We start from the raw sequence: 21,629 nt of genomic DNA, 5'->3' as shown, positions 1-21,629 counted from the left end.
TGCGTTCAAATGCCAACGGCCGCGCGCGCGGCCCCGCCCGCGCTGCGGCGCGGAGCGACGTCCTTCTTCCCTCCCTCTTCTCCTTTCCTTTTCTCCTCCCTCCGGCGGGCGGTGCTGCCAGCACCGCCCGCTCCTCCCCGTCCCGCTGCCGCCGCCGCCGCCGCCCAGCCCCGGGAGCCCCAGCGCCCCGCGCTCCTTCTCCGCTGCCGCCGCCGTCGCGCCATGTTGCAGCAGCTGCTGCGGCGCTGGGCGCTGCCCGCCGCCGCCTGCGAGGGCGGCCGCGACGCGGACTCGCGCTACGCCAACCTCTTCAGGAAGCTGGACCTCAACGAGGATGGGCGGGTGGACATCGCCGAGCTGCAGACGGGGCTGCGCGCCATGGGCATCCCCCTGGGCAAGGAGGCCGAGGAGGTGGGTGCGACACCCGGGCCGCGCTGGGCTGGGGGACGGCGCCTGTGGGGCTCTTGGGGCCGGTAACCTGCCTCCTCCCCTTTGGGTGATTCTTGCTTTTCCTTCCCGGTTCGGCGTGCCTGCTCTGGGCGTGGGCTCTACGGAGGCGCCCTAAGGCTGTAAACGAAGTACCCGAAGTAAAAAACGTTATTAATAGAGCAGTAATGGCACTGCCAAGTGGGCTTGGCCCTGTGCATTCATCATGTGTCAGCGCTGGCCTTTCCCTGATTCTGATATTTGATAGCATGTTCCTGCTGCAGCGTAACAAAGGATGGGAACTTTAGGTCAGGGTAAATTACGGTTTCTTTGGGGCAACAGGTGAGGAAATCTTGTCTTTAGCATAAATAGTAGTAGGTTGCACAAGCAGAATCAGCTAATGAAGAGAGATGAAATGATTGCCCATGTGCAGTGCTTGATACAGAGACCCTTCTACTTTAAAAATTCAATGTTTTGTAATAGTGAACATTATGTCACAGGCCAGGCAGAGCTCTCACTTGTGGTCCCAGGTGCCCCTAATGTGATCAGCCTTAACAATTTTCTCTGTGATTTTTTTTCAGGGTTGTAGCTTTGTGAGTTGGTAAAATTTGAGTTGCCAAGCATTGCTGGTGTTGCACAGGAGCTGTTGTACAGCTGCTCAGCTGCAGTGCTGACTTATGCTGGAAGGTCTGATCTGCACCTAGAAAGAGTTCTCCAGGTGGCTTTGAATTCCTATCAGTGACAATATAAAAAACTTAATGTGTAATTCTATAGGTAAAGCTATTTGTGTGGTAAGGCGAGATCAGACTGAAAAGGCAGGTTTTAGTTTAGTTTTTCAACTTCTTTATTAGATGCTGGTCACTGAAGCTGGTGTGTTTTCCTTCAGGCGACTCGGTTTTAAAAGTTCTTGTGCTTTCTCCTTGTTGTCTCCCGTTAGTAACCGGAAGAGTTTTATATCTCTTGGGTTTTGAATGAGACTTGTATGAATGAAAGTGCTAAGCAGGCTTTTACTTCAGTATTATTTCTGGTCAAAATCATCTTTGCAATGAGTGTGTTTCTTAATTTTTGGCTTATAAGGGGAAGGTGGTCTGGTCTGTTTGCTTATACAGGAGAGCTGTCATAGTAAGTGCATGCTAGTGGCATGCTTCAGTCCTCAGGTACACATTGTTGAAAACCTGCTGTACCAGTCTGACTAACAAATTTTGCTTTTTTATTGAACAGGAGTGGAGTAGCTGACCAATTTTCTGACATATAATAGGGATGGTTTTTGAACACAGTTCCCAGAAAGCCTGATGACACAAAATGGCATGTGTTTTCAGTTTCAAGTTGCTTATGATCAAATCCTAGGTTGTTCTGTCTTTCTCCTGTCAGTGTGGTGCTTTCCATTCAAAGTGCAGATCTAAATATTTGTCAAATTTTTCCTAGTTGCTACAAGATAAAACTAGATTTGCAACCCGTGTAATGAGTTGAGGTAAGCTAGACTTGTGTGGTTGCAATGGGAGTAGGAACTGGGCGCCTTAGCTGCTTAACAACCACAGGCCAAACAAAATAAACCATGAATCATGTCACCAGTTTGAGGGGGGCGCAAGAGTTGGAGTGCGCTGAAATATCTGTGTCCACAGTTTTAAATTTAACAGTGTACACAGCTTGAACTAGAAATGACTTGTGTTATGAGAGAGCTTCAGCAAGACATGCCTGCAGCTTCTTTTCTATTTTTATGTAGCTGATCTGCTTCCTATATTTTTCCTGAGTCTTGACACTGCCTTTTCCCACTCATTTCACTTGAGGTTCTAGGCTGATGTTGCAGATGAGTGTGGAAGTTGTATTCAGGCTACTGCTTTCCTGAGGTGGGGCTGGGGGGGAAGCCAACAAATCTAATACAATGTAATTCATTTCTACCATTTGTTTTAAAAAAATCAAAATCATTAATAAAATTAGTGGTTGTGGCTGTGTGCTTTTTTTGGTTCTGTGAAGGCAAAAGTAGTGTTATTTCAATATTAGGTTTTCAGGCTTTTAGGGTGTCTTAGATATAGGTCTGGATTAGGTTTCCAGAACACTTTTGTGGCCCTGGATTGCACTGCATAAAATAAGAGTGCACACAGGAGTGTGGGTCACTGTATAGTGCTGCTGGGGAGCACTGCTCTGTGGTTATTCTTTGGTGAAGGCCCATGTGAATATCACTACTTTGTTTCCCTGCAAAATCATCACCTTTAAGCTAAATGTTGGTGTTTTTTAGAGTTAATTTTCTCTCTTCTGAAATAGCATGTCATTCTTCTCTAAAATATGTACAGCTTCTTTGAAGGATACTAAGCTGCTCTCCATTTGAGTAATACATTCACGGCATGTTCTTCTTTCTTTTACACGCTTTCTTGATGGTTTTACTGGCGTTGAATGTGTGATAAAATGCTGCCAGGTGAAATAATGTAGGTAGGAAAATTGGTGTGCCTTGAGGTGAACCCATGTGATATATGTTGGGAGTAGGTTGAATGTCCTTCTTAAAGTATATATAGTTTTCTCATGGAACAGCATCATAGCACAAGCTGACAGGAGTCTTTTAACATGATCTGCCTCCAGTCGGTGTTTGACAGGCAAAAGTAAACCATTGAGAAATCTGAAATGCCTTTTGTAAAGGCTGCCAGCATGACTCCTGTTTTATATTGTAGTATATTATGTGCTGGGAAGAGATAACTTTTGAAACTTTACAAAAGATTCCTGGCCTGATATGTCAAGGTGGACAAAGAAGGAATTCAGTATGGTGACAATATCAAAGGAATTGCTACAAACAACACTTACAGCCAGTGTGCAGTCTGGGCTTTGAGTAGTGGAGCTGTCCTGTGGAGATGCAAACTAGGTGCTGGGATCGGATCTCAAGTGATCTCATCCCATGTCTTCAGAATGCTGTGAGTCCTTGAGACTAGAGCACCATAAATGGTGCGAGTAGTTATATGAAGTACTATTTCTGTTCACCCATTCCTCCTGTTGCAATCAATCCCTATATAAAATCTGTGGGAGGTTAACACGAAACTTCAAGCATCGGTGTGCAGAAGGAACAGCCTGGCATTTGGGTACTATTTGTATATTGAGTCTAGGCATTAGGAGTAGCAAGATGTTATTAAATGAATAACTGCATTTGGGGAACAACCTAAAAATCTTATTTGGATTGACTTTGTATCCGATTTTGATGTACATGGTAACCACAGAACTTTTTACTTTAAGGCTTCTTTAAATGAAGATACAGTGTGAAGAGAAACTTCTGTGTAAATCAAAACAGGGTCCAAATAGACTAAAATCACAGCATGGTTTGTTTGATCAAGTCTGTTTATGAATTTCAGTCCAGCTAGGTCTAAAAGTATTCAGAGCACTTGAAGTGTGTTACTGCGTTGAAAACCGAGAAGGAATTGGTAGTTCTGTCACACAAATGCGAGTTCTGCGTTGCCTTGCAGCGCTGGATCTGTTACGTGAAAGGAGATGTGAGGGTAGGGCTGGGTGGCATCCTTCCTTCTGTGCAAGCACAGCTCTGTAGGGTTTTCGAGACTGGAGCTTGCCATAGCTGTTGGTGGTCAGTAGAGCATTTCGCTGCGCAGGTACCCCTTCGGGGACTGAGCTGAGTACATCTTTGTTTCATTTTTTAATTATGGTTTTTGCATTTCCTGCATCCCTTAACTTCACTTAGTATAAGACTTGGCAAAGCTAGAGTCTAGCAGAGCGAATCAACTGACGCCTCTGCGTTATACTGTAGTTTGGCTAAAAACATGTCGAAAGCAGCAATTACTTCAGCAACATAAGGAATCAATGGCAGGTTTTGAATGTATAATATCTACACTTGGGAATCATATCATACCATGCATGTTATAATTTATTAGGTAGATATTAGGCTAGAAAATAATGATAGGCATTACAGTAATTTCACAGCATTGTATACTTGTACATACTTGTACTCTTTCTTGTCCTTGCTGCACTTCATGTGGAGTGTGTGGGTTTTTTCTCCTTACTTTAATAGTACACCAAAACCAGTACAATAGGCTTAGACTAGATAGGTATCTCCGGTTTTTAACAAAACAAATTGTCATATCACATGGATGTTGAAAGCTGGCACCACATGTGCTTTTCAGGTCGCTTAATGGTTGCTTAATGTCTGATTTGGGTAACTCAATTGTGAAATTAATTGTAAATGAATCATGTCAACTCATTATGTGATTGTAATGGCTTTAACAGGCATGTACTCAAGTCTCCATGTGAAGGGGAAGGATGAGTGTAAAGTGTTTGTTTTCATAATGTTTTTAACATTCAGTGAAGCAAAATATGTATTAGATATATTAATACGAACCGGGGTGGGCAAAAGGGTTTTTGAGCAGTGGCGAGTTGCAGTGAATGATTGCAGTTCTGCAAACCACAAGAATGCCAGGCACCAAATTAGGGAACCTGAACCCCCCAGCCCTGAAAGGTATCTTCCTCACCTGCTGAAAAGCCTTGCAAAAGCGTCATGTTGAGCTGGTAGTGGTCATCCAAGATAGGTTGGGGTGGGAGTACCCCTCTAGTAGAGAAGTTCTTCCTTAAAAGTCAGGAGTTATCTGTGTAACTTACAGGGAACGATGAATGAAGGTTTGAAGGATAGTTTGTGTCTCCTATTTATGCTGCTTCAAATTCCTAGAATCTTTACGGTTCTAATTCATAGTTTAGAGTTGAGGGAGCTTGTCCAGGTCCTGAAGGAGCAGCTTCTGCAAGGCGTGCTGATGAGGCCTGCCTGTCTTCCTTTTTAGGCTCCTTTAATAGAGATTCTATGTCCTGAAAGGAGCTGGTGGAGATACTGCTCTGAGCCCTTCCTTGCTGTAAGAAACAGTGGTGCTAAGGGCAAAGTTAAAGGTCCCAGCTGGTAGTAACATCTCTGTTGATACACCTGGCTCTTAACTTCTGTCTGTGACAGATGGCATGTGTTTAAATGTTGAAAGCCTCCTTTCAGGAGGAGGAATAAGCAGGAAGGGAATAAATCTGAATGCAACGTGTAGATAATCTGGGAGGTCTTTGGAGGTTGTGCAAATGCCTCTTCTGTTCACAATGGAGCTTTGTGTGGAAATGCTTGAGCTTGAGTAGCAGCCTGTTCTGTTAGTGTGGGGTGTGCACTTCCAGGTTGGGGTAACCGCTACAGGCAAAATCTCAGGCCATTTCACTTGGGGTCGGATTTATCTCTTGGCTGGTTTAGTGTGACAAGATGGGTTTACTTGTTTACTGACTTGTGGGTTTCAGTTTTATTGTTGTTATGATGAATAACTTTGTATCTTGCCAGAAATGGATAGGATAAGGATCACATTTAGCTTTTGTGTTGGAAGGTATCTATCTGATAGAGGTGGGTTGCATATACTTGAAGAGTGACTGAATCTGTCTTTCAATAAGTTTAAAGTCTAGGTTGCAGGTCTATGTATATAAGTGTGTCACTATGCCTTTTTGGAGGGAAAGGGAGGAATAGAAAAAAGGGGAAAAGAGAAGGGAGTGATGTGATGGCTTTTGTACATAACACTCCTTGTTTTCTTTTAAGAAATGTCACATTTTAATGTCTCTAAACATGAGGCTATGTGGTATTTGCAACTGTGTCCTGTAGAACTTTAGTCATAGATGATATCAGTGGGTTACTGATTGTGGCAATTACGAGTCAGTGTTGTTTGTTTTTATTTACATCCTGTAAGATAACATGGTAGAGAACTAGACATGCCTAGTGATTTCTTGATCGATTCCTTCCTTTTAAGCATTCTTCAAATTGTAGTGGGAAATGCAATAAAAATACTGGTTTTAAGTAATATATAATATGTGGGGAATTTAAATGTCTGAATAAAAGCATGAAGTTTTCCAGTTCTCTGTCTCTGTTGTAGCTATGAATGTGTAAAAATTCATAACATCACTGCAGAGTAATAAATAATTCTGCAGGCTACTTAAAGGGGTCAGTTTTTGGATTTATATAAAACTAGCCTGTAACTTTCCTGGTTTTGTCCATATATCTGGTTGAGCCTTACACACCTAAATTCAGAAAAATAGAGGTAGTGGAGGACTACCAGAAAAGCAGGAGTTCAGCACTGTAGTGATCTTTTAAACAAGACATTTTTGCAGTGAAACTTTTCTTGGTCTACCTGTGACATTTCTAGTTGGAGCTGTTTTGCAGTGCAGAGCTGTGAAAGTGTCTGGCTTAAACTGTGCCAGAAATGAAAAAATGTAGCAGCATTTGTTAAAAACAAAGTGTGTGTTGGGGGAAAGCAGCGTGTGCCATGACACTAATAGTTCAGCATAGGAACCTTTCTAGACAGAAGGTGGGAAGCCCAATGGCATTAAAAGCAAGATCATACAAATTCTGCCTTCCTAGTTCTGTAAGTAATTAGTGGATCTTGGTAGGGTCACCATATCAGTATCTGGTTGCTTATTGTTATTGCTTTGGTTTAAAGTTTTCAGGCAATGAAAAAAAATTGCATGCCTTGGAAAAATATTTCTGTGTCTGGGGCTGAATCTGTGTAAAGGTGTGGTCATCCGATGTATATTTTATAATGAGAACTGGCAGGTTATGTGCCAAGCAAATTAAATATCTCAGTTTCTTAGGACTTTGAAGCATGGACCAGAATCTGATTTGGGTCGTACCCTATCAGAAGGATGCTTATGCTAAAATGCGTTTAAATCTCCATCCAAAAAGTTGGTGAACAAGGAAAAAGAAAAGGGGCAAATTGTTATAGCAGTATAAAATGTGGTATATTGCAGTAAAAAGTAACCCAGAACAGCAGAGTGATTTCATAATGAAATGAAGTGGGGATTGTAAAATATGGGAACAGATTGCTCAGAGGTTGAGGAGCTTCAATCCTTGTGGCTGTGAAGTACTCCACTGGACATGGCTGTCAAGAGCCTGGTCTAATTAGAGCCTCTTTAAGTGATGGTTTGGGCGAGATGAGTGGTAGAGGTCACTTCCAACCTGTATGTTGCTCTGAAAGGTGGCTTGCTTTGGCAGCTGCTGTTTCTTTTGGGCTCTCTGTAGGTTCAAGGGAGCCTGTCGGTACTCACATCCAGTTATGCCTGTGGAAAATATAACCCCTAAGAGGCAGTTTCTGCCATCCAAGTGGAAGGCAAAACCCTTTGAGTGTTCCTATGTATTTCACCAACCTACCAATTACTGGCTTTAATCTGAAGTTTTAACACATGAGCAAATAGTACCTTTTATACAGCGTTTGTATGAACTTTTAGATTTTTAATGTGAGCAAAATAAATGTCTGCTAAGGATATGTGTGCCTTTTCGTTCCTTGTCACTTCTGTTCTGCAGCACTGAGAGTGATGGAGGCAGTTTGAAGTTTGCAAAAGAACTAAAAACAAAAGTGGGGAATGAAGAATAGGTTTGTGCTTGTCCTTTTCTAACTCCTGCTGTATGAATAAAATCCTCTTATTTTTCAGGTAAAATGAAAGGTGCCCCCATTGCCTGCTAATTGCCAGCTCTCTAAACCTCTCAGGAATTTCTGTTTTATTTGGCTCACATCGTGCTCAGTAACAGAGATTTTGTAATTGGAATTTAGTTGGTATTTCGTGGTAACTGAAAGCCAGAACAACACTTCCCTTGTTCTGTATTTTTGTTTGGGTATTTTGCATAGCAGTAGAGAATAGGAGCAATTTGTTCTGATAAGAATTCAATCAAAATATGTATGTGTCTCCCCATAACTTACCATTTCTCAGTAGCTGTGCAAGTCCCAGAAGACGCTTGGATCCAATGGTATGAGGTGCAGTGCATGCATGGAGCAACATGTATTCAGAAGAGTGTTTCTGAAGTATGAACTCCTCTCTGATCTGAGCCTATTGCTATTCTGTTAGCATTTCTCTTTTGGAGGGTTGGAAAGTTATGATAAGGAACCCATCCTTACACCTGTATACACAGAAGCTGTTTCTATGTAACGGGGAATTCTGAACAGGCTCACCAAAATGGCAAGGGCATTGGAGGAAACTGTTTTTTGTTTTGTTTTTTTTTTAATATCTTACTGAGAAGCTGCAATGAGAAGATGATGTTTGGCAGAACATCATCTGGGTTCTAGATGTGCCATGAAGGGCCTTGAAATTTTTCGCAAATTTAAAGAACAAATTCTGCCCTCAGATTGGTCTTCTGGCCACTGAGAGCAGCTCTTGCACAATCTGCTGTCCCCTTAAGGTTTCATACACTGTTGGGAAAGAAAACACAAGAGCTGATGCTACGTGAAGTGATGGGGCACACTTTCCACATCAGCTTTGTCCTAGAGCAGGTATATGGGGTTGTTTGTCCATCTGCAGTGTTTGGCCAGAGCTGCTTTGCTCCCATATTGTCAAAGGTGTCAGATGTGGACAGACGTGAGAGGACATGGAAGGCGCCTGTCAGAGCGGTGCTGCCATGCTGTGCCTCATCCTTGCTGCTGCCCTTGTGCTGGCCTAGAGCCCAAGCTGGTAAATCCTGTCGAGCCTCTTAGCCTGGGTGTTCCTCTTCAGGGCCTTGGTATTGAGGAGGATGGCAAGATATCTGGTGCTGCAGATGAGCGTGTCCTGGGCAGCTGGACCACAACACTACTCAGTATTTCAGATTTGTTTCCTGCTGTGCTAAAAACTTTGGTGTCCTGTATTCAGCTTGCAAATAAGAAACACCTACTTATAAAATTAACAAGGCAGTTTCTGGGAAACACTGATGTGAAGATAAGAGTTGCTAGAGGGGATATAAAATTGGGTTTCAGTCAGGGTTTCAGTCTTGTGTGGGAGAAAGCACTAATTGCCCATGCTCTGGGTGGTGGAAGTGCTGGTCAGGCAAACCTGTTGTAGTGTTTGGTCAGCAATTAAATAGGTATCTGCTACCTCTGCATTTATCTTTCCAATTTAGAAGTGATAAGCCACAAAGTTAAAGAGGATAGACAAGACCATATTTGTTTAGTCTGGCATATTGTAGGTTTCATGTGCAGTGTGAAAAGTTACAGGCTTCAAGTTGGGCTCTTTCAAGGTTTTTGTCATGTCCCTGCTCCTTCCTGTCACGTCCTCAAAAGATGTGATACGTATAGCTGCAATTTGTCAGTGTACTTTGCTTTTTTCATATGGAAACAGTAAGAATGTGTTTAAATCTGGGGGGAAAAAAAGTATCCCTGAAATGTAGGCTTAGAAGTTTTCCTCATTTAATGCTTCCTCTCTCCCCAAACTGACCAATATGATCCTTCGTTTTTAAGTGTGCTATATGATGCTGTTTTTGGTTTGTAAGATGCTATGGTTTAGGATAGTCAAATGTCTAATTTTCTCCCAACAGAAAATTTTCAAAGCTGGAGATACTAACCAGGATGGGCAGCTAGATTTTGAAGAATTTATGCAGTATCTTAAAGATCATGAGAAAAAAATGAAACTGGCATTTAAGAGCCTGGACAAAAACAATGATGGTATGTCTTGTCTTATTTTATTTGTTCAAGCATTATTTGAAGTAATTATGCTTTAAAATTTGTTGCCTTCATTTGTATTCTTTTCTAAACAGAAGACAAAATTTGCAAATATGATACTTTTGTTTTCCCTAAAGAACATATTAAGGACTAAAGTAAATTGAAATAATTTTAAAATTATTTCAGTCTTCTCTTTGTGTATCTCCCAGATCTATTGACCTGAGTACCTTTGCTCCAATGATGCAGAAATTATGAGGGATTTTCTAATTATCTGTTAAAGATTGTTTGTAGTTATCTCATTTAGTTGCATTATTTCAGTATACTTACCTTTGCTCCATCCTTTTAATGGGATGGATCAAATAAACTATCTCAAATTTATATAAAATATTCTGTGCCATTGTATAATAGCCATATGATGGAATCTAGTGAGTTCCAAAATGCAAGTGTGTTAAGCTACGTGTTTTAAATGTCGTCTTTTTTTTCTTTAAATGTTCTAAGGCAAAATTGAAGCATCAGAAGTTGTCCAGTCCCTCAAGATACTGGGTATAAATATTTCAGAAAAACAAGCAGAAAAGATTCTGCAAAGGTCAGGAATTACTCTTTCTTAATGTGTTTTTGAGCTTGTGTATTTGTCCTTGTATTTTACTTATGTATGTTTTTGTAGTACAGTGTGAAGATGGTTCAAAAGACAGACTATTAAACAACACTTATTCTTAGATGATTTTGGAATGACTGTATTCAAATGTTTCCTTTGTACCTGAATAGATAATTGTTTATTAAAGTCTTTTAAAAAAAGAGAAGAATAATTCTTTGTGATTTCAGACTCTCCTGTTCATGGTGAAAGCTCTAGGATGCTGCAGTAAGCCTCAGGTTTGATAGTTTGATATTTCTTGCTTTCCTTGGATATTGCAGTGGAAGAATTGGCTCTTTTATTAAAAAAAAAATCCATTACGTTTGCTGTTTCTTGAGGACTACACTGTGTAGGGTCACAGGACTTGAAGTCTATATTCTAATAGAATAACTGTTCTCACTTCTTTCATTTTTTCAAGTGTGTTGAATTTTTTTAGTGTTAGGAGGCCTCAGCTCTTAACTCTGATCAAGAACAACTTCTGTGTTCTCATGTGAACTTTGTCCTCTGGCATTCCAGATGGGAAATTTACAGGTGAAAGTGACTAGATGTGAACAGTTTGTATTTTTGTGGGGCTGTTTTGCCTCTCTGGAAGTGTATCTGATGGACAAGTGGTCCATCTGACAGGGTTTGCATGGCACTCTCCTGTCTGTAGAAAAGGCTGAGTCAGTCATTCCCCATCAGCCCTGCTAGCCTGGTGTTTCTGTCAAATTATTTGAGCTTTGTCAGACAGATTGCAAGAGTGCACCTTTGGCAGTCCTTTCCTGCAATAGCCAAAATATCCCTTAAATACTGGGATTTTAAAGGTTGAAAGGATGTAGACTGGTCTTTGTGACCTACCCAGTCAAGTCCATTACTGAACAGGAGTAGTTTTTGTTCCCTCTTGTGTGCTTTCAGTGGAAGAGAATAGTTGAAAAATAAAATTTTAACTCTGAAAGGTTATTGATGACTTCAGTTTCTTTATAGAAATTCTCCCATACTCTCTTCATTCTTGACTGATAAGAAGTCTAGTCACTTGTTGAGTGTCTGGTTCCTGGAGAGGAGTGTCTTACCTGCTTTTCTGAAGCAAAGGCTGCAAATGTTGGTAGACTGAGGTGTTACATTCCATTTCTAAATGGAACATGTTAATTCCTTTCAGATTAAAAAAGCAATATCGCCACCACCACCAAAAGAAACCCTGCCACTGTTTCTTTATCTGTTTTTTTTATATCTCTTTTCAGTATTGATGCTGATGGGACAATGACAGTGGACTGGAATGAGTGGAGAGATCATTTTATGTTTAACCCAGCTGCAGATATTGAAGAAATAATTCGATATTGGAAGCATTCCACTGTAAGTTCAAATGTACTTTAATTTTACTACAGCTCTTAAATCTGTCTCTACTAGAATAATTTTCAATATTGATAAGTTTCATAAATGTTAAATTTCAAGTGTATTTATATTAAAGGTTTTACTTACTTCTTAATTTCCTGTGTTTAAGTAGTGTAGAATGGTGTGCACTTCTGAATAAGAACTCTGCCAGCAAAATTCAGATTAAGGAAAACTTTACTGTTTTGTGGAATATCTCCAAAGGAAGAACTCAAGAATGATACATTTTTTTCAACTTTGCAATACATTTTTGTGTGTTGAAACAAATTACTTCTATGTTAGTTCAGCAATTGCATTTATATTATTACTCTAAAACTAGCAGTTTCTTTACTGATGATTTTATGTGCTTATATGCTCATTTGTGCTGTCATATTTCATTCAGGATGATTAGGATCTACAGCAATATACTTTCCATTGTTTAGAAAACTTTGTCAAGTTACTCCTGAGCAGAGTGCTTATGAAAGAGTGATTGACTTAAGAGAGCAAATAATTAGTAAACTGTCAGCCAGTAATTGTAGTATTCGATGCTAAATATCCTTCTGTAGATATCTGGCGTAACCTGTAAAGTAGGGAGAGAGAGAGAGGTGTTTTTGAATATAGTAAGACCATTGATACCAGTCAGCCTTTCCATAATAAAAAGTGGCTTATGAGACCTGATGGCTTTGAGTGGTTCACACTGCCCAGCCCTGCCCCAGAGGAGGTGCTTGCCAAGAGGGAGCTCTCTGTTTCCTGGGGAAAGCAGCTGGAGCACTTTGAGATTAGAAAGTCCTGGCCCCAGCTTGTTTAGTGAAAAATGCCTAAGTTCTTTATTTTTGTATTTAAGAGAGAGATCTCTGTTGTTATGGAGTGTCCTTGGTTACCTCCAAGGAACAAGGTTAGAAGTCTGTGGTCTCTGCATGTGGCAGTCAGCTGACAACATGGTTATCACAGCAAACCAAAATCCAGCTACACACTAACACAGCTGGTGTTTCAGATAACAGCAGATAGGAGGCCTCACATGCTGGGCTGTCTTTGAATTCTGTTTTCTATTGCAAAATTTTAATTCCTGTCAGACTCTTCCCAGTAGAAAGCTACATTGGCTTTATAAGTATTATGAGTTGGTAGTTATCCCCAAATGTAGCATGTTTTCTCTTTGTTATGCTAACTTTGTTATATTATTAAAAGCTGCTGTTAGGACCCTCTAGACACCAGTCTTAACCTCTGGCAGATATTTTTAATGTCTGTGACTGTATTTTTAAGTTATGATTCATCTTTTAATTAATTGACTCTTTGTGGTTGACAATTTATCACACCTTATTTGGAAGCCATGAGTGTCAGAAAGATAAAAGGATTTCTGATTAATCTGTTTTATATTGAATATATAGAGGAATTAGGGCTCTTCCCATTCATGCAATAATCTATAGCTATATGTGTAATCTGCATCCTGAGCAAAACAGTTCTCCCTACTTGTACAGGTAGGGAACTTGGAATAAATGGGGAGTCATGTCTGGATTTTAACTGTGCAGTAGTAGAAACAAGTTAACATGCCTTCTGGTCAGTACTTTTTATAAATTAACAAAACATTCTTGCCTCTTTAAACGTTTAATTTATGCTTACTTTTGGCTTCTTATTGATATTATAATTTTTCTAAATTATGCTTATGAATCAGATCAAGAAGAAAGGTTATGTTTAAGTGATATATAAAATTACATGATCTTATTTTAGCAATGAAAGTAAGGCCTGTAAGAATATTTTCTGATCAAATTGAATGATAATGCAGGTGTGTTCCTGTTAATGAATATTCAGTCTTATGTTAGTGATTTTTGTTCAGTAAAAATTTTTCAGAGGAAATGATGATATGAAATGTAATAGATTAGTCAAATTAGTTCTTTTTTGAGTTAATACACAGCAATTTTTGGAAATTGAGTATCTATGTAGGTATATCAGCCCTAATGATGTTATTTTAATATGTCAGAAAAAAGCATATATGTGTATGAGTAAACTACCAGTAGAGAGAAATCTCTTAATCCTTTGGAGATTATCTAACTAATCCCAGAAGAGTGGTTGGTGAAAGGTTAGCAGTAACATGTAAGCATTTGAGCTTCAGTGCTGGATGAAAAGGTTTACAGAACATGACAAAATGTCTTTGCCTGGACCGGGCTCAAGAGGTATTTGACAGCATTTTTAATGATGGTAGTGCAGTATTTGAAATGGTGGGTCTTTGGCCTTCTTACTCAGTATATTACTGACTATTGCATAGAAGTCATAATTAACATTTTACTTGTATATCCTGTGGTGGTTTTTAAATTGGAATGGAAACTGTTGATAAAATTTGAGGTGAAATGGGATACTTATTTGCTCATCTTTGCTTTGGCCCTAATAGGTATTGGATATAGGAGATAGTCTAACTATTCCAGATGAGTTCACTGAAGAAGAGAAGAAGACTGGGCAGTGGTGGAAACAGCTGCTGGCAGGAGGAGTGGCTGGTGCTGTTTCTCGAACAGGTACAGCACCATTGGATCGTCTCAAAGTGATGATGCAGGTAGGTGCAGCGTTTAAGAACTTCATAGCTTTCAGCATATTATTTCAGCTGCTACAGAGAGTCTTGCAGAAAACTGATAGCCAAGCCCATCTCAATTCTAGAAAGGTGAAGTTATGTCTTTAATTTCTGTATTTTGTTTTATGTTGGCACTTGATTCATAACTTCCTAAAGGTATATCTAGTGATGTATGGATTGATGCCCTGTTCTTCTAAAAGTGTCTTTTCCACCCTGATAAGGGCAATAACATAAATAAAATAACATGGTCCTTTCACTTTCTGATCAGAGCAGTGTTCTTAAGCATGTGTGTTTTTGTTTTGTCATTGTTTTAGGTTCATGGTTCAAAATCAAGCAAAATGAACATAGCCAGTGGTTTTAAACAGATGGTGAAAGAAGGTGGTATCCGCTCTCTTTGGAGGGGGAATGGTGTAAATGTTGTGAAAATAGCTCCTGAAACTGCTATTAAGTTCTGGGCTTATGAACAGGTAGGATGTTAAATGGGTAAGGCAATTAAAAATAACTGAATGAAAATAATAGTAAATTAGATACTATATCATACGCCTCTTCAGGGGCACAGTTGTAATATGTGGGAGTTCTTGTCATGGATTATGATTTTTGTCACACTAGTTAGGAGTGAGTTTTTGATCAGATTTCCAATCGTCTAAATTTCTGTTAATAGAAAATGTAGTAGTTGTCCAATTTTACACTTATATGATGAACACTAAGAAACTAAATCTGTTGTAGGTATTAAACCGTCCTCTGCTCTTGTTAACTGTATTGTGTAAATACCTCAGCTTTTGTTTCAAAGTGGTAACATCTTTAAATCTGCCATGTTGTGCTGGTATGACTCGTATGGATTCTCTTTAGGTCAAATGTCATTGTACTATATAAGATGTCCTTACCCAGGATTTCAGAGTTATATTTACCTCTGAATCAGCTTTACATAGCATGTTAGGGCCTAATCCTCCTTTGGACTCTAGTTTTAGTGTAGGTAACAGATTTTTGATTTTGCTCTGTAGGTCTTGCTGGAAGCTTGAATAAAACGAAAGTTCCATGTTGCATGTCTCTCTACTATTCTTGAGAAAAGAGGCAACAAAAAAGTCAAGTAAATATTGGAATATTGCAGGATTGAATGACAGATTAGTAGATGCTTGTAACACAGCTTGAAAATATTCTGTACTGTAATTCTGCTTCTTAGGATAATTCATGCTTCTCTTATAAAACAAGCATCATATGCTTTTCTTTTTTTTTTTAATCTATGCAGTACAAGAAGATACTCAGTAAGGATGATGGAAAGTTAGGCACCATTGAAAGATTTGTATCTGGTTCTTTGGCTGGGGCAACAGCACAAACTTCTATTTATCCCATGGAGGTAAGTAACAATCTGCTCACATTAGAGAAACTGGTAAATGCTGTGTTCATTTCTGGCCTAGAGCCCATTTTGCTCTATAGCACAAAGTAGTGTAGGAATAGTGCCTATATCCTACCATTTATTTTTACTTTGGAACTTTTTTGGAATTTTACTAGTAGATGTTCTGAAATGTAGTGTATTAGTACATTACTGATACTTGTCACTTTTCTATCTATTTGGCTTTCCTTTTTTTTTTAATTAAATTGAGATCTTTAAAAGCTACTGGGAATTTAGATAATGGTGTCATTTCTCTCGGTCTACACGAACCAAAAATTAGATGTTTATGTTATGTGGTGACTGCACTCAAAACTTGCAGTCCAAGAAAATCTCTATTTGGGGCAATATGGCTTTTAAGGCCTAGTGCAGGAAATGAAAATCAGGAACACATTAAAAAATAAGTATTTATTAAAGTTATTTTCTAAATTGCACTTAAATCTTATTCCCTGTATGTGTCCCTGCAAGAAAGGATCTTGTTTGGAGCAAAATTGACAATGTTCTATTGTATGGTGGTTGGAAGCTAGGTCTGTGGTGGAGGGAGTATAAAATAGCTACATTTGATAAAACAGCTGCAGGTTGGTGGATTAAATGCTCCATTTTCTCTGTAGAACATGTGTTATTATTTATGTTGTAATTTAACTACACTTACTCTGTTAACTGCTGTAGAGTAGCTATTTTACACCTTGTGTTTTTTGAATGGAAGTAAAACATAATTTGTTTACTGTGGTTTTTCCGCTGAGTTTTTGTTTCTGTGAGAATTACTAGAATGTACATTTGGGCTGGATTTAAATCTCGATCAACATCAAGATTGTAGAACAAGAGAAAACAATATAAATATCTCTTTCATGAGGAGGGAATGTTAGTGGGAATAAACCTGGTTGTCTTGATTGCTAACAGTGATAGTGATCTCTTTAAACCAGATCTTTTCCATTAGATGAGTTGAATCCCAGCTGGTTTCCGTGCACAGAGGTGTTATGGAATAGTTGAATTGTTATATTGATCACCTGGATTCTACTGAGCAGTTCAGTCTTCTATTCTACAAGAAGACAGTCTGGTCGTTTTAGTGCAAAGATATAATTCTGACCTAGAATTGCCTTTTTTAGCTTTTCTGAGAAATACCCTAAGTACGAGGAAACTCCTAAGGAAGCTACAGTCTTATGAAACTTTAAAGTAGGCCAAATTTTTTCTCTGGAAATTCCCTCTGTGGTTTCCTTTTGGATTTTCTTCTTCATTTTTGTCCCAAAATGCTTTATATACTTGCATTTTTAATCAGGTGCTGTGCTTTAATAAAGAGAAGCAATCTTTTTGCCACTTAATTAGCTCTCAGAAGAATGTGCTTTTTGAAAAATTATTTTCTTAATATCCTTTGCTTTTCCCAGGTCGGTTTTATGACTTGCTGGTAAGTTAATACTGTCACTTTAGCTCTTTAGCAGTTCTTAAGCAGTTCTTTAGTTGCTGCTATCACTGTCCTTGCCAATGCCTTCAAACTGATCAAATTCTGTCTGTGTTAACTAGGAAAAAACTGTCTTTCATCAGGATGGAAATTTTTTTTTTTGACAAAATAAAGACTTATTAGCTAGTGTTTGTTAGGATTTACTATTTTTCGTGAAGGGTAAAATCTGAAAAACTTACTGCTAACCAAGCCTTAATAATCTTTGTTATAAAGGAGACTTGAAGCAACAAAGTATAAGGCAGTTCCAGGTAATAACTGCCTAGGCAGGAATTCATAGTGCTAGTTTTCCTGTCTTTCTAAATAGCATTAACAAATACTTACATAACTGAGGATTCTTTTCTTTTTTTTTGTTCAGGTTTTAAAGACCAGATTGGCTGTGGGTAAAACAGGGCAGTATTCTGGGATGTTTGACTGTGCTAAGAAAATTTTAAAAAGAGAAGGTGTGAAGGCCTTCTACAAAGGTTATATTCCTAATATTCTGGGGATAATTCCTTATGCTGGCATTGACCTTGCTGTTTATGAGGTGAGTTTAGATCAATGAGTAATGTGACTTATCTAATGTACAATAAGGTATCAGTGCACAGATTTGTAAAGTGTTTGTAGTGTTGCAGTTGCCTCCAAATTAAAATGCATAAATAAAACTTCCTGAGATCTTAGTCCAGACCTTAACACTTGTTACCCTTCCCCAGAGGAGAGCTTGTACAGGTGAGCCCTTACAAAAAGGTTTCATGTAAGCATACAAGGGTCCTTTCTTCTTGAAGCATCGAATAAGAAGGCTTCTCATCAGGAAGCATTATGGACTTTGGCAGTATGACATACTTGCACATTTATGCACTCCACTTGGCCTGGAGCTTACCCATTCTATAGCAAACCTAAGCCTAAGATCAGCTATACTTGTATCAGGTTGCCTACAGCTGCAGTTATAACTGCTAATACTTTTTTGACTCCTTTTCTCTGATAATAATCTAATTACGTATCTGTGCACGTCACCAGAATTCTTGCTAACTGCCATCGTGTAGTTTCTGGGGTGAGTTCAGAATGCTGCCCTTTTTCATCTCAGGAGAAATTTGGTCTCTTACATGCCAGCTGGCACAGGTGGGTGTTTTATTACCTTAGATGCTAGATGGTGGTTAAAACCTGCCAAGTAGTTCAGATGCACATACAGTGCAGGCTCTGCTCTGCAGTTTGCACCTCTCCCTCTGCCTGGGGTGACATGCCCAGCTGTGTGAGGTTTGTTGCAACCTCTGCAGCACAACTCTGCTCTTCTCCAGGATTCCCGGGTCTAGAGTGTGAGCACTGTTACTTCATGCTGCTGTGGCCACATCCTTTAGGGATTTCTGTGCTAGGCACCAACTGCTCTAATCTAGTTCAAGGCCTTAGCTGTGTGCTTAACTGAGCACTGATCAGTTCCATACCTGGGGACTTTAAAGGTAACCATGTTAGCATATAAGCTTTACAGTTTGAGCCTTGAAAGTAAGGAGGTTGGTGCTTTGCAGGATTGAACCTATAATAAATCTTATTTATTTGTCTTGAATGCAGGTGTCTTTATGATTCATTTTCTATCTTGGCAGCTCTTAAAGACTACATGGCTAGAACACTATGCATCAAGCTCTGCCAACCCAGGTGTTCTTGTATTGTTGGGATGTGGTACCATTTCGAGCACCTGTGGGCAGCTGGCCAGCTACCCGCTGGCTCTTGTCAGAACACGCATGCAGGCTCAAGGTGAGGCTTCTTGCACTGGAAGTCACGTACTTGGGATGATTGTGGCAGGGATATAAAGAAGATAAAAATATTTTTTCAAAAAGTTTTATCTGGAAAATGCTTCTTATGTTAGTCCCTTCCTTTCCTCCCCCAACACTGCTTTTCCTTACCATGCTTGATTCAAATGCCAAGTTATGAATGCAAGTGCTCTGTATTGTAACACTGAAAGCTCATGGCACAGTGTGAGAGTGCACTTGATAAAGGTGAGAAGCGTTTGGTGGAGTTGTCTGCAAGTTGGTGGGGGGAGCCTCCACCTGGAAAAATACAGGTGGCTAATGCTGCTCAGTGGGATTTTAGGGATATGAATATCTTTTCAATATCAGAAGCTTTAAATCAGTGGGCCTGGAGGTGATTCGTTTACCCCTCCAGTATTTAAAACTTGCTTGAATTCTAGTATTACCAAGATTTGTTTGTAACCTGGGCATCTTTTTGTCCTAGCCTCAGTGGAAGGTGCTCCTCAACTAAACATGGTCGGCCTCTTTCAAAGAATTATTGCTACAGAAGGAGTACGAGGACTTTACAGGGGCATAGCCCCTAATTTTATGAAAGTGCTTCCTGCTGTCAGCATCAGCTATGTTGTATATGAAAAAATGAAGCAGAACTTGGGAATAGCATGAAGTGAAGGAAAAAGGTGAGATGTTTCTAATATTATTGGAAACACTAGAACAGAAGCTATTTCTAAAGTAATCTGTTCTCACAATTAGAGATAGATCTCTGCAGAGATCCACAACTCTTATTTTTTCCCTGAAGTGGGAAGAAACTTCCTTAATTTCCAACTCACCATTTAAGATACCTATATTGCACTTTAAAATGTCACTGAATTTTTTTTAAAAAATCAAGAAACTATGTGTTTAAATCAACAATATGTTCATTTTTTCAGGAAATCATGCATATTTTACTCTTCCTGTTTTTCTTGTATTTGTCTTCCTGTATATTTGGATCAGATGAAACCAAAGGTAGGAGAAGCGTATACTGCCTTGATATTGAGTAAACAAAAGTGACTTTCTTGTGACACTGCCTATCCTCAAGCACAGGCAACACTTTGCACTTCTAGAAGTAAACACTTAGTACTGTGGGCTTTTTTTGATGATGATTTTTCAGAACTTAGGTTTAGATGCAAGCAAGGATGGAGTAACACATTAAAATGTAGGCCAGCATCTTTACACTCAGGCTGAACCTGTCTTTGATTTAAACCAGTAAGAATCTGAGAAACTGCTGTTCCATAATATTGGAGTACCTCAAATGGTTTGATATGGTATTTGTGATATACAGTCAGTTATTTTAACTTGCTTCATGGGATCTGCATTTGTAAGTGTTTGTACCACTAACCATGACAAGCTTTGGCTTACAGATGCCCATTTTATAGCATCATAATATATAGAAATAGAAGTTGTTATTGGTCCATTCTATGCAAACACAATTTATCTGTCAAAAATGAGTGAGGGATTCTTATTAAGGTGGTAAAGATGTTAGCTGTGTTTAAAGGAGGACACCATGCTTGTCAAGAGCTTGGAGTTTGTCACAGCTGCCTTGTTGGAAGAGGATTGCCTCATGTTGGACACTCCATTTTCTTCTCTATTCAAAGGGTTAAAAATCAAGTACATGTTTTTAGCCAATAGCAGATTGTGTTGTTATGAAAAGGTTTTAATCGGCTCGTGTGATGTAGCCTCTTTCCTCTGGACTGTGTGTTGGCTGTCTATGTGCAATTGGGATAATAAAGCATGGAAGCATTTTGAGTGACCAAGTGGAACCGTTGAGCCATTCGTGTGCCTGCTGGGTTCATGTTGCTGAAGCAAACGTAGCATACATGGAGAAACAGTTCCTCATCCCAAAATGAAGAAGCACTTCCTCGCTGGAAAGGATAGGTATTTCCACATATAGCTATTTCTGAAGGGACTTCCTCGTTTGTTTTGGCACATTTCAGATGTCTTCAGACCTGAACCCTGAAACAGAGTAACAGCTGTTGCAGAACTGATTTGTTCTGCTTTCTGCATATTGTATGGTGTCTTGATTCTGGTTTCTGCGAGAATTAGTCTTATGTTTACCTTGACCTTCTAGAAGCTGCTTCTGTAAGACCACTTCCTGAAATTGGGTTAGTGCAGGAAGAACTTTGTTCTCATGCTAAATCCTGTAATTTAGCCCTTGAGGGAAAAGGAGAATGAACAAAAAGAACTCCAGAGATTTGGTTCCGAATGCAGAAGAGTTTGAGCCATGTTCTTCAAATAGTCATATTAACAAATCTATCCTCAGTGCTTTTGTGGTTACAATTTATTCTCTGTAAATTGATGCATAATTATATATAATATGTCATCTGATTTTAAGTGACAGCTTTAGCTGCATCTTTTGAGAAACCTTGGACTTTGCACTTCGTCTGAAAAAAAAAAAAGTCATTTTATCCAAATTGTCACATGTATATGAAGCCTTTCTGATCGAATGCCTCTTTTGCCAATATCCCTGTATCTGTATGGGATTTGAGTTGTGTTTCCTGGTTGTTGTGTTTGACTGTGACCAATGAGCAGTGTGTGGTACAGTGATGCCTGAAGCAGCACCCACATTCTAGACATTGTGTAAGTGCCATTATGAGTATTGACAATCATGGTGGTGATGTTTTCTGATCTTCAAAAGATGGAGCCATTCAGATTTAATTTTTCATTATGTGCCTTTACAGTGACTGTGTG

General features: G+C 39.3%; 1 protein-coding gene across 1 annotated transcript; it reads left to right on the top strand.

Moving 5' to 3' along the window:
• Window positions 1–222: 222 nt before the first annotated feature.
• On the top strand, window positions 223–20,121 carry SLC25A24 (solute carrier family 25 member 24). Its single transcript, XM_010225831.2, has 10 exons — window positions 223–411; window positions 9,692–9,818; window positions 10,314–10,401; window positions 11,664–11,775; window positions 14,174–14,332; window positions 14,662–14,814; window positions 15,594–15,701; window positions 17,546–17,713; window positions 18,762–18,912; window positions 19,390–20,121. The coding sequence occupies exons 1-10, from the start codon at window positions 223–225 to the stop codon at window positions 19,566–19,568; spliced, it is 1,434 nt and encodes a 477-aa protein (XP_010224133.2). The 3' UTR covers window positions 19,569–20,121.
• The last annotated feature ends 1,508 nt before the right edge of the window (window positions 20,122–21,629 follow it).

The sequence above is a fragment of the Tinamus guttatus genome, unplaced genomic scaffold (genome assembly GCF_059628265.1).
Source record: "Tinamus guttatus ecotype Peru unplaced genomic scaffold, ASM5962826v1 Tinamus_guttatus_pri_ptg000211l, whole genome shotgun sequence".
Lineage (NCBI taxonomy): Eukaryota > Metazoa > Chordata > Aves > Tinamiformes > Tinamidae > Tinamus > Tinamus guttatus.
The sequence above is the reverse complement of the archived record's forward strand: the minus strand, read 5'-3'. Positions and strand labels throughout refer to the sequence as shown.